The sequence below is a fragment of the Sinocyclocheilus grahami genome, unplaced genomic scaffold (genome assembly GCF_001515645.1).
Source record: "Sinocyclocheilus grahami isolate Dianchi unplaced genomic scaffold, SAMN03320097.WGS_v1.1 scaffold804.1, whole genome shotgun sequence".
Classification (NCBI taxonomy): domain Eukaryota; kingdom Metazoa; phylum Chordata; class Actinopteri; order Cypriniformes; family Cyprinidae; genus Sinocyclocheilus; species Sinocyclocheilus grahami.
In genome coordinates, this window is record NW_015505983.1 from 187,515 (window position 1) to 200,583 (window position 13,069).

The 13,069-nt window shown below is 37.5% G+C and overlaps 1 protein-coding gene across 1 annotated transcript in view; it reads right to left on the reverse strand.

Annotated features, from left to right (window-relative positions):
* Window positions 1-80: 80 nt before the first annotated feature.
* The window catches only part of abcc10 (ATP-binding cassette, sub-family C (CFTR/MRP), member 10), a 17,513-nt gene continuing 4,524 nt past the window's right edge, over window positions 81-13,069 (reverse strand). Inside the window, exons 4-22 of the mRNA XM_016246612.1 lie at window positions 12,569-12,796; window positions 12,254-12,410; window positions 11,109-11,272; window positions 10,843-10,922; window positions 9,771-9,942; window positions 9,577-9,675; window positions 9,281-9,470; window positions 9,086-9,160; window positions 8,836-9,015; window positions 8,619-8,748; window positions 7,173-7,365; window positions 6,684-7,027; window positions 5,674-5,843; window positions 5,115-5,275; window positions 2,804-3,057; window positions 1,342-1,487; window positions 916-1,013; window positions 716-828; window positions 81-147 (exon numbers count right to left, since the gene is read on the reverse strand). Of these exons, the coding sequence (XP_016102098.1) occupies window positions 81-147; window positions 716-828; window positions 916-1,013; window positions 1,342-1,487; window positions 2,804-3,057; window positions 5,115-5,275; window positions 5,674-5,843; window positions 6,684-7,027; window positions 7,173-7,365; window positions 8,619-8,748; window positions 8,836-9,015; window positions 9,086-9,160; window positions 9,281-9,470; window positions 9,577-9,675; window positions 9,771-9,942; window positions 10,843-10,922; window positions 11,109-11,272; window positions 12,254-12,410; window positions 12,569-12,796 (3,021 nt within the window). The remainder of the gene's footprint in view (window positions 148-715; window positions 829-915; window positions 1,014-1,341; window positions 1,488-2,803; window positions 3,058-5,114; window positions 5,276-5,673; window positions 5,844-6,683; window positions 7,028-7,172; window positions 7,366-8,618; window positions 8,749-8,835; window positions 9,016-9,085; window positions 9,161-9,280; window positions 9,471-9,576; window positions 9,676-9,770; window positions 9,943-10,842; window positions 10,923-11,108; window positions 11,273-12,253; window positions 12,411-12,568; window positions 12,797-13,069) is intronic.

Consider the following 13,069-nt stretch of genomic DNA (forward strand, 5'->3'; position numbering starts at 1 on the left):
TTCAGAAACATTATTTTTGATGACAGAGTAATAGACAGTAAAATTATTCAGAAAAAGTGGTCCCCAAAGAAATGATCATGTTAATGTACAACCACCTTCCCAGCATGCATCACCAGCACTCTGTCAGAGTCCATAATTGTATTCAGTCTGTGGGATAAGAAAGACTTGGTTGGGTTTGTATGATAACAGAATTGTTCTTGAAAGGTGTTTTAACTTAACATGCTACGTTAATTAAAAAAGTAGTCACTACCAGATCAACCAAACAACAAGACACCCAAAAACTAAATAAACCCTGAAAACTCAATTAATAATATGAATTTATTAACCTTTCAAAGCAGTGATGAACTATTTTCTTTGGCAGCTTCTCTTAAAACTAATCATGCACTTACTAGTAATGTTAATGTTACCTAAAATGCTTGACTGTTCAGCACAAAGGTTAGAGAGAATTATAGTATTTTAAGGGAATTAACAATCATAAAATATTTGCAAATATACTTTTACAATGTGAAAACTACCCGCTTTGTTTTATTTAAGAAATGCCTCACAGAACTGTGCACTTTGCAGTGTTGCTGTTTAGAATTGGTTTTTTAAAAGAAAATCAGATTTGCATCGCTATAAAGGGATTTTCCCTTCTTTATTTTCATTCCATACTCAAAGTTCAATTAAAAGAAAAATCAAATATAAATCATATGCAAGTATACAAGCAATTTGATACCTGTGGGCGATGGTAAGAACAGTTTTATCTTTGAATTTTTCTCTGATAGTTTTCTGCAGAAGCATGTCAGTCTTATGGTCGACGCTTGCTGTGGCCTCATCAATGCATAAAATCTATTGAAACATAAATAACATTAAAGTACAAAGTCAAGCTTGTTTGTTTGACATGGTTTATGTTGTACTTCTACATTAGTTTTATACATTAGCCTCTGTAAGAAGAGCACGGGCAAGACACAGCAGCTGCCTCTGGCCCACAGACAGAGACTTTCCCCTCTCTCCAACCTCCGAATCCAGGCCACCTGTAATGGGAGACAAAGACAAAGCAAAAAAAAAAAAAAAAGAATATTAAAGACAGCATTTTCTCATGCCCTAGATCAGTGGTTCCCAACCTGGTCCTGGAGGCACCCCACCAACACTGCACGTTTTGCACGTCTCCTTAATCAAACACAACTGATTCAGGTCATCAGCTCATTAGTAGAGACTCCAAGACCTGAAATTGGTGTGTCAGAGAAAGGAGACATGCAAAATGAGCAGTGTTGGGGTGCCTCCAGGACCAGGGTTGGGAACCACTGCCCTAGATAAATCCTATCAAGTAAGACACAACAATCAAAAGTGTTTGACTCTAACCGATCCTCTGCACTACATCTCCCAGGTGGCATTGCTCAAGGGCATCTAGCAACCGGAAGTCTGGATGACGGCCATGGGGATCAAGGTTCTCTCGCACTGTGCTGGAGAACAGGAAGGGATCCTGAGGGATGATGGCCAGCTTTGATCTATAGAGGGCAACCCAAACATAACAAATTCGTATTATTTGCAGCCAGAGACCATATTAAAAACACAATGAACACTTTTTATCTCATGAGTCTTTGTCGTAAGAAATATTTGCAGTTCTTCTACTTACCAGTGATTTTTTTTGACATAATGTGAAATGTTTAAAGGTGTCATATGATGCGATTTCAAGTTTTCCTTTCTCTTTGGAGTGTTACAAGCTGTTCGTGAATAGATAAGATCCCTAAAGTTGCAAAGACTAAAGTCTCAAACACAAAGAGATATTCTTTATAAAAGTTAAGAGTCAGCCACGCCTACCTAAAACGCCTCGTAAACACGCCCCCACATGTCTATGTCACTGTGTGGGAAGATTTGCATAATGCCGCCCAAATGTTCACGCAAAGAAAAAAGGTGTAACTTTGATTCTCGCTGTAGTGTTGTTGCCGCCGCCGCCATGTTGCAGACATAGTTTTGTTTACGCGGCGCGATGCAATGCAATGCGTAAAAAGACAGTGTAATTCATTATAATCAGTTATTATGTCCCGACTGGATGCAACAAATGCCTCGTTTAATAACGGGTTTTAATGTTTTTGTCTCGTCGCTCCGACCGGACAGTGCATCACAATATGGTAAGGGGCATAACATTTCCGTCACAGAGCACACCTCGCTTTTCAGACCGATGAGCTTTGTAAAAATCGACGCGTTTCAGAAAGGCGGGGCATAGAGGAGAAACAATAATGTACAGTATGTGGAAAATGTGTTTTTTTAACCTTAAACCGCATAAACACATTTCAATACACCAAATACACAAAATAATGTTCTTTTTAGCAGCATCATATGACCCCTTTAAAGGTTTGTGGTTTGTATTTTTTTTAATGTTTTTAAGTCTCTTATGCTGACCAAGGCTGCATTTATTTGATCAAAAATACAGTAAAAACCGTAATATTCCGAAATGCAGTTTATTTATTTTAATATATTTTACAATGTAATTTATTCCTGTGATGGCAAAGCTCAATTTTCAGCATCATTACTCCAGTCTTCAGTGCCGCATGATCCTTCAGAAATCATTCTAAAATGGTGCTCAAGAAATATTTCTGTTTATTATCAATGTTGAAAACAGTTGTGCTGCTTAATATTTTTGTGGAAACTGTGATAATTTTTTCAGGATTCTATAAGAAATAGAAAGTTCAATAGAACAGCATTTATTTGAAATAGATATCTTCTGTAACATTATAAATGTCTTTACCATCTCTTTTGATCTTTTGATCACACATTGATCTTACTAAGAAAACCATCAAACATACAGTGACTTAACCCTTACCGCAGGTTACTAAGTCTAACCGAGCTGATGTCGACTCCATCCAGCAGGATTTGACCCTGGTTCAGCTCCACCATACGGAAAAGGGCGAGGAACAATGAGGATTTCCCTGAGCCTGTACGCCCTACAATGCCCACCCTCTCACCAGGTAATACCTCCAGGCTGACCCCATCAAGAGCGTTAGGCAAGCCCGGCCGGTACACCAACACAGCACCCACAAACTCAACCCGGCCCTTTTCAGGCCACGATTCTAGAACCTGCAGATGTAGAGTATCATGATAAGGTTTTGTGTTACACTTTAATGACATTCTGAATAATATACAAGGTCGCACAACCTGGGGTTTACTATTGAAATACAAGCAATACTTCAGATTTTGAAATAAATAAATAGGCCATTAGGGCATCCAAGCTGTAGATGAGTTTGTTTCTTCAAAAGAAACAAATTTGGAGAAATATTACATTGCATCATTTGCTCACCAAAGGATCCTCTGCAGGGAATGGGTGCCGTCAGAATGAGAGTCCAAAAACATCACAATAATCTACAAGTAATCCACAAGCTGCGTGTTTGTCATAATCAACTGGAGAAAGCAATATTATGGATATGAGGACTCATAATTTAGCTGTATGCAACAGTTTGCAAGTTAAAAACATCTTAATAATGGATTTGTTTCTTACAAACAAGCATCTTTTTGCTTCACAAGACATTCATTGATGGACTGGAGTGGTGTGGATTATTGTTATTTTTTTCTTAGCTGTTTGGACTCTCATTCTGACGGCACCCATTCACTGCAGAGCATCCATTGGTGAGCAAGTGATGCAATGCTACATTTCTCCAAATCTGTTCCAATGAAGAAACAAACTCATCTACATCTTGGACGGCCTGAGGGTAAGTACATTTTCAGCTAATTTTAAATTTTGTGTGAGCTATTCCTTTAAAATATTCTACCAAAAAAGGTTGTGAAACTTTAATCGCACTTGGCCCTGATTCAGTTTTTGGGGTAAATATATCACTCCTCTAACCTCAGTGCTGGCTTCTTGAGGCTCCTGCGGGATGTTGGTGGAATACTCCTCTGTACGCTCTATGCTCACCAACTGCATCTCTGTCTGCGCAAAGCTGAAAATCAGGCCTGACAGCAGATTGGTGATGGACAGTGCATAGGACAGAGACAGACCCACCAGCCCTGACAGAACAGAGAAGAGATTTCAGCACAATTTTAGCACAAACTGTAAACCATTTTGAAGGCCTTACGGCTGAACTGGACGATGATCTTCTAAAACTGGACATTAGTGCTGCAGTATAGTTGGGTTTCGTAAACGTTCCATTATAGACCAATAAAGTACATAGACATGGTTTTTCAAATGATTTCAGATGAGATGTTGCTTTGAAAATTAGTTAAGATACAGAAATAAGAGTTACCAATCCGCAACAGACCTATTATTTGAATTTATAATTTGCCCAATAGTTAACATTCTCAATGCTCTGTTGACCGTAGCTGTCTGACATGAAGCTAAAGATTCTAAAGAGCACCTGCTAAATGCCTTATGTGTGAATTTACACTAATCTTATTAAGAGGCTAACCTGGGTCGATGGATTTGAGCTGATGCTGGATCACAGCGATCAAACTGATGCCGGTTACTACAGTGACACCGATCATCTGCAGCCGAATGTCCAGCCACTGCATGGCAGCATTACTGTTAAAGAGACAGCGCTGATTCTGTTCCAGACGCCTCACATTCTCCTCCTCAAATCTGCTCTCAAACACACAAAAATACAGTTCTATTCAGCATTTCAAGTACTGGCAGGCAATTATCAAACTTCAGGTTTAGGGTTGCAAAAAGGTGGAAAATTTCCAGTAAATTTCAGAAACATTCCAGACATTTTTGAAACTTTCCAGGATTTTTTTGGAATCTTCCAGGGATTGTTGGAAAGTTTCCGGAAATTTACCAGAAATGTTCCACCCCTTTGCAACCCTATTCAGGTTGCATTCAACATTTATCTCAGTGTCATCAAGTAGGTGTTAATTATTATTGTTATTTTTTTCTTAGCTGTTTGGACTCTCATTCTGACGGCACCCATTCACTGCAGAGCATCCATTGGTGAGCAAGTGATGCAATGCTACATTTCTCCAAATCTGTTCCAATGAAGAAACAAACTCATCTACATCTTGGACGGCCTGAGGGTAAGTACATTTTCAGCTAATTTTAAATTTTGTGTGAGCTATTCCTTTAAAATATTCTACCAAAAAAGGTTGTGAAACTTTAATCGCACTTGGCCCTGATTCAGTTTTTGGGGTAAATATATCACTCCTCTAACCTCAGTGCTGGCTTCTTGAGGCTCCTGCGGGATGTTGGTGGAATACTCCTCTGTACGCTCTATGCTCACCAACTGCATCTCTGTCTGCGCAAAGCTGAAAATCAGGCCTGACAGCAGATTGGTGATGGACAGTGCATAGGACAGAGACAGACCCACCAGCCCTGACAGAACAGAGAAGAGATTTCAGCACAATTTTAGCACAAACTGTAAACCATTTTGAAGGCCTTACGGCTGAACTGGACGATGATCTTCTAAAACTGGACATTAGTGCTGCAGTATAGTTGGGTTTCGTAAACGTTCCATTATAGACCAATAAAGTACATAGACATGGTTTTTCAAATGATTTCAGATGAGATGTTGCTTTGAAAATTAGTTAAGATACAGAAATAAGAGTTACCAATCCGCAACAGACCTATTATTTGAATTTATAATTTGCCCAATAGTTAACATTCTCAATGCTCTGTTGACCGTAGCTGTCTGACATGAAGCTAAAGATTCTAAAGAGCACCTGCTAAATGCCTTATGTGTGAATTTACACTAATCTTATTAAGAGGCTAACCTGGGTCGATGGATTTGAGCTGATGCTGGATCACAGCGATCAAACTGATGCCGGTTACTACAGTGACACCGATCATCTGCAGCCGAATGTCCAGCCACTGCATGGCAGCATTACTGTTAAAGAGACAGCGCTGATTCTGTTCCAGACGCCTCACATTCTCCTCCTCAAATCTGCTCTCAAACACACAAAAATACAGTTCTATTCAGCATTGCAAGTACTGGCAGGCAATTATCAAACTTCAGGTTTAGGGTTGCAAAAAGGTGGGAAATTTCCAGTAAATTTCAGAAACATTCCAGACATTTTTGAAACTTTCCAGGATTTTTTTGGAATCTTCCAGGGATTGTTGGAAAGTTTCCGGAAATTTACCAGAAATGTTCCACCCCTTTGCAACCCTATTCAGGTTGCATTCAACATTTATCTCAGTGTCATCAAGTAGGTGTTAATTAATATTGAGGGAACTCATTACACAATAACAACACTAGAGTTTGTTTGTGTTTTATCAGTGAGTTACTTAAAATAAAAACAAGACACGAAAAATATTTGGATTGTAAAGGAGTGAACCTCACTGTCAGTAAAATGTTCAGGTCACATTTAACCTCAAAGTCAAATGAGAAAAGACAGCATATTACAGAGGAAATTTGCATAAAGCTTATTACAGCAATTTTCCTCTAAATGCAAAAAAAATAAATTAAATAAAATCACATTGCTGTAATATTTTTTTTGTAATACAGAAAAGTCCTGTATGATAATAACATTATTTTACAAAAAAAAGTTAAATTAGTAGCATTTGCTGTACTGGTTTTAATTAATGCTGATCAAAAGAATCATTACTAAATCAATAATTAATAATAGTCACAATGCAACAAAAATAGCTTAATTTTCTTTATGCAAAATACTTTTTACTTCCCTTTTTTTTATTTTACTGTGAAATATGACCCAGACATTTCTTTAAACCAAACATCAATGCAAATGAAATGATTTGAGTACAATAGTACAGCTAGTTTTCAGACCTGGCAGTGTGTCCACTGGCCCGCACTGTAGACAGGCCGCTGAGCGTTTCGGAGAAGTGTGAATAAACTGGAGAGAGTGTGAGGCTACACAGACGTTTCAGCTCTCGAGATGAGTGACGATAAAAACACTGAGTTTGGTAGTAGAGCACCCCCATAGGAAGTAAAGGAAGCAGCACCCAAGGCAGCCCATAGCACATGACAAGCAGCATCCCGAGCAGCCCAAACACATTGGCCAGGAGAATGTTTAAGACAAAGGGGAGAGAGTCGTCCACACTGTAAATATCTGAGGAGAAACGATTCAGGATGCGACCCAAGGGTGTAGTGTCAAAAAACGTCATAGTGGCCTAGAATGGAAGAGGCATATGAATAATGTACTTTATATACACAATATCAAAAGAAGTGACATCTACAGCTTTTTTTTTTTCAGTTTAGCTATGACTTTTAACCATCTTCGCCGAAGGTGATGAAAACAGTGCAGTGGATCATTACCTTTAGCACACTGGACAGCAGTCTCTTATGAACAACAGTCGCAGCACAGATTGCTCCATAAGCAAAGAGAAAGGCTCGAGCAGCTGTAAAGACGGTGTTTGCTGCAGCCAGAGATCCATACACGGTCATGTAAAACTTCAGCTCAGAGCTCACATTCCCCGAAGTCTCGGAACCTCTGTCAGGTGCGTGAAACCTAATAAGAGTGATAGAGTATATGGAGATAATCTAATCAAAACAAGTTAAATGAGCTGCAACTGTGGCACAAGACAGAAACACAATTTCTACATAATATCTACATAATAAAAAGAGAATGTTACAAGGCATTAAATAAGATTTCTGGCATAGATATAAATGAGATATCCAGACTCTAATGTCATTTTTATGTTAAATAAAATTTGTACTTTGGAAGAAAAAAAAACAAAACATGAAATCTAATGCTATCGAAAATATATAAGTATATAATGTTCCGCCTATTTAAAGGTGAAATAATGAGTTTATCTTTATTTTTCTGTTACTTTATAGTTCTTACTTTATATTATAAGATTGTTTGAAAGAAATTAACACTTTAATTCAGCATGGATGCATTAAAGTGATGAAAAGTGACGGTAAAGACATTACAATAACGTCTACTTCAAATAAATGCTGTTCTTTTGAACTTTCTATTCATTGAAGAATCCAGAAAAAAAACTGATCATGGCTTCCATAAAAATATTAAACTGTATTTAACACTGATAATAATCAGAAAAGTTTCTTGTGCAGCTAATCCGCATATTGGAATGAATTCTGAAAGATCATGTGACACCGAGGACTGGAGTAATGATGTTGAAATTTCAGCTTTGATCACAGGAATAAATTACAATTTAAAATTAATTAACAGTTCTTTTAAATTGTAATAATATTTGACAATATTATTATTTTTATTGTATTATTGATCAACTAAATGCAGCCTTAAGGCTTGTTCACACCCGGACGAATATCGCGCACGATTATCGCCGACGTTTAACGCAAGGCGCAAAAGTGTAATTTAAAAAAAAAAAAAAAACGCCTAGTTTTTGAGAGAATGAGAGTTTTTTTTTTCAGTTAGAACACCATAATGATGGATTTGTTTATTACAAATACGCAGCTTTTTGCTTCCCAAGATGCAGATGAAGTTAAGATGAAGTTAATTGATGAACTGGAGTGGTGTGGATGTTTTTAGCAACTGTTTTGACTCTCATTCTGACGGCACCCATTCACTGCAGAGGATCCATTGATGAGCAAGTGTTTTAATGCTTAAAAACGTCGGCGATAAGCGCTCACGATAATCGTCCCGGTGTGTACGAGGCTTTATGCTCTTTAAAAAAATCTTACAGACCCCAAACTCTTGAAAGGTAGTGTAATAGAAGAATTAATCATTAAATGAATTCATTAAATGAATAAAATCATTTAATGAAACATCTAACTCACATAAGTCTCTCAGGAGAGAGGAAGGTCAGCGTTAAGAGTGGATCAGCTGACAGTGACACCAGCTCAGTCGTATTGTCTTTCAAATGGGAAATCCAATGAGAAAGCCACCAGTCGGACACATTTTTGGAGGCTGTGTAGGACAAATCCAAGTAGTTATTGTAGTACCGTAGTGATATTTTATAATACATACAGCTGATATTTATACAGCGGTTATTACCTTGCATTAGAAAAAGGGAGAGCAGAACAGCCACAGCTATGCATCCACCCACTGCCCTCCAATAGGAGCGGTACACAGCCCAGGACAGCTTGCCCACTTGCTTCTGCTCCTCCCCAAACATCTTCAGCTCTGCCACTAGCTCCGGCTCATTGGCTTCCTCTTCCTCTCTGCCTATAGCATCTGAGAAAGAAGGTTTATTTGCATAAGTTCATGGACATGGTTCACTCGTTCATTTGAAAAGCATCAGTACCTTTCTCCTTAGCATTGCTGTTGTTCTTGCAGTCTTTAGGGGCTTTTACCAAAGAAAGAACTTCATTTGGCGTCCCTTAAAAAAAAAAAAAAAGACAAAGCAGAGAGTTTATTAGAAATAGCAATCAATGCATTAGTAAACTCACAAAGTTTCTATTTAAAGAGCCAAGAGGGCATGCTTTGTGAAAGCTAGTACCTGTTTTTACAATCATCCCATTGTCCATCAGCACCACCACATCTGCCTTATCCACAAACTCTATCCGATGAGTACAAAGAATTCTGGTCTTGTTCTTGAGGATCCCCAAGATGCATTTCTCCATCAGGTGGTGGGCAACATCAGCATCCACAGCTGCTAAAGGATCATCTAGCAAGTAGATTTCTTTATCCTGAAATATGAGAGAATGTACCATAAATACATCATGTTTCTGCCCCAACCTGTATGAACTTTCTGTCTGAGCATCATCTATCTGAGAGTTTAAAAAAACCTTGTACCATATAAACAGCCCGGGCCAAAGCGAGGCGGCTTTTCTGTCCTCCGCTCAGAGTGACACCGTTCTCTCCAACCTCCGTCTGATCGCCACCAGGCAAGATCTGAACAAAATAGAATGACAGTGTGTCAGTTATAGCTTTTACACAAGGAAATCATGGGAAAAACTGCATGCAAGGATAGCTAGATATACACCTACATTTAGGTCATCTGCAAGGGCACAGGCCTCAATCACAGCTTGATAGAACGTGCTGTCAAAGTCCCTGCCAAAAAGAATGTTGTCCTGCATTGTTGCATGCTGGATCCACGGCTCTTGAACAGCCAGTCCAAATCCCTGCTCTCTTCCCCGAACAAATACTTCCCCTCCACTCCTACGCAAGACAAAACCACAAAGAATGTGAAGTATGTACACCTTTAAAGGCAAAGTGCATAATTTTTGTTGCACTTGCGGCAAAAAGGAAACTGTAAAATATAAAAATTATCAATATATTTAAATATTTAAACATTTAGAAAATTCTGCCATTCAAATGTTTTAGTTTTTTTAAGAAACTGATACTTTTATTCAGCAAGGACACCAATAGATCAAACGTGACACTAAAGAAATGTATAAGATTTCAATTTCAAATAAATTGTTCTTTTGAACTTTCTATTCATCAAAGGATCCTGAAAAAAAATGCATCACTGTTTCCACAAAAATATTAAGCAGTACAGCTGTTTTCAACATTAATAATAAAAAAATGTTACTCGATCAGCATATTAGAATGATTTTTAATAGATCATGACACTGAATACTGGAGTAATGATGCTGAAAATTCAGCTTTGCATCACAAAAGTAAATGACATTTTTGTTTTTTTTAAATATATTAAAATACAAAACAGCTATTTTAGATTGTAATAGTATTTCACATTATTGCTGTTTTGTTGTATTTCTGGTGAAAACAAATGCAGTATTTTGAGAAAATTTTATTGTATTCTATTTTAGTAGGGAAAAGAAGAAGAAAATGGATCCCGCACACTCCAGCTTACATATAAAAATATCTTTATTAACTACAGCGTTTTGGTCACTCGACCTTCATCAGGTCACCAACCGAAACACTCTAGTTAATAAAGATATTTTATATGCAAGCTATAGTGTGCGGGATCCTTTTTCTTTTTTTCTACTTTTGACCCTTGCACTAGTTTTCTTGAATTTTTTTTTATCTATTTTAGAATGTTAATGTATATACTTTCCCTTTAAAGAGTAACTTTATACATGCATTATAAATCAGTACCTGGTAAGCTCTCCTGTTATGGCGGACAACAGGGAACTTTTCCCACAACCAACCTTTCCCACCACAGCCACCAGAGAGCCCTAGAGCCAGAAAGCAGAAACATTTACAAACTTAAAGACTTTTTCATTATTCAAACTGATGACACATTTGAAAACAAATTTTAAAGGAGACAAATATATTTATATGAATGAAAGTGAAACAACTGCTCTTCTGATGGTCCACTTAAGCACAAATTAGCGGCTAACTGCTCCTGCTGAAGCACATACCCTTTTAATGCTGAGATTGAATGCATGCAGATAAAAGCTGCGTTTTAGTGACCCATCCTCTGTCTTGTCATCAGGTACACTGATAGAATCATCTTCCTCTGACTGCTTCCAGGAAAAACTGGCCTGGTCCATCTCAACAGCAGACAGAGGGTCCTCAGGGCACACTGCAGAAAAATCATGACTGATTTAAAAATGCACTAATTAATGTTTTATGCACATTATTCATTTAATGAATCTGCCATGCATAAAGATGCAGCAGTCTTATAAGAGTTTCATTTACCATTAGATGAATTTCATAACTGTGTTTAAATGACAAGTAATAAGAAAACAAACAAAAACACTCAAATCTTGTAAAAGAAGAATGTTGCCACAAAAAGGCACGGATGGATCGATCAGTACAGGAATTCCGCTGACATTTTAAGTTATTTCAGTCATTCTATTTTTATTAAGTTATTTATATAATTCATTTCAAAACACTTTTACATGCTTCCATTTTTATGGTTACATGACGTGTTTTATTTACAATTATTATTTTTTTTATGATTTAATTAATTATCAATTTTCATCAATAAAGTATTCCAAAGAGTCAATGATAAATAACAGTACAGCCAATGAGAGAAATGTAAAACAGCACCAGACTTTTGGGTTGTGCTTAAAGTAATAGTTCAACCAAAAATGAATACTTGCTGAAAATGTGCTCACCCTCGGGTCATCCAAAAATGTAGAGGAGTTTGTTTCTTCATGGGAACAGATTTGGGGAGATTTAGCATTACATCATTGGCTGACAAATGGATCCTCTGCAGTGAATGGGTGCCGTCAGAACACCATAATGATGGATTTGTTTATTACAAACACGCAGCTTTTTGCTTCACAAGATGCAGATGAAGTTAAGATGAAGTTAACTGATGAACTGGAGTGGTGTGGATGTTTTTAGCAACTGTTTTGACTCTCATTCTGACGGCACCCATTCACTGCAGAGGATCCATTGGTGAGCAAGTGTTGTAATGCTTAATTCCTCCAAATCTGTTCCCATAAAAAGACAAACTCATCTACATCTTAGTCAATTTTAAGCAAATGCTCATTTTTGGGTGAACTATTCCTTTAAGTATGGACTAGTTTTACCCTTACAGAAACAAGTCAGGTACCTTGACTGTAATAGACGGTGAGGTCCTGATCCTGTAGTGTGAGGAAGCGCTGAATACGGTCCAAAGACACTTTGGCTTCAAGGGTTCCATTCAGCACCCATGGGAAGGCATTGAGAGGCAGAATGAGCATCCCCACCAGAGCCAGAGTACTGAACACCTGCCAAACAGAACATAAAATGCAGTGCAGGTGTGGAACAATATTTATATATTCAAACATATTTGAAATATTTACACAGAGAGTGAACTCTGTTCCCTTTTTTCTCTCCAGGTGCCCTTGATTTAACCTGGAATATTCATTTAAAGTGACCTACACACCTTTGCAGCAGTGAGATTGTTTCCCAGCAGGACGTATGTGATGAAGGTGAGAATAGAGATGACCACGGGCAGAGCAGCCCAGGTGTACACACACACAGCATCCAGGTACTTCAGAAGTTTCAAGTGATGTAGCTCTTTTTTTCGGGTCTCCGCAATCTTTTGAGTGAAGTGCTCCTCCCAATTATAGTACTTCAGGACCCGAATCCCAAAGAGGATCTCCGTCATTAGCTTAAGACAGAAAGATATTAGATATTTAATTACCCAGAAGCTACACTACTGTTCAAAAGTTTGGGTCCGGTGTGATTTTTTTTACTGTTTGTGAAAGAAAAATATGATTTGATTAAAACTACAGTAAAAACATTTAATATTAAAAACTTTCATAACAATAATAGTATTAATTAATCTAAAAAAATCTTAGTATTTTAATATTTTTAATAATATTTATGTAGAAACCATTATATATATATATATATATATATATATATATATGTAGAAACATAT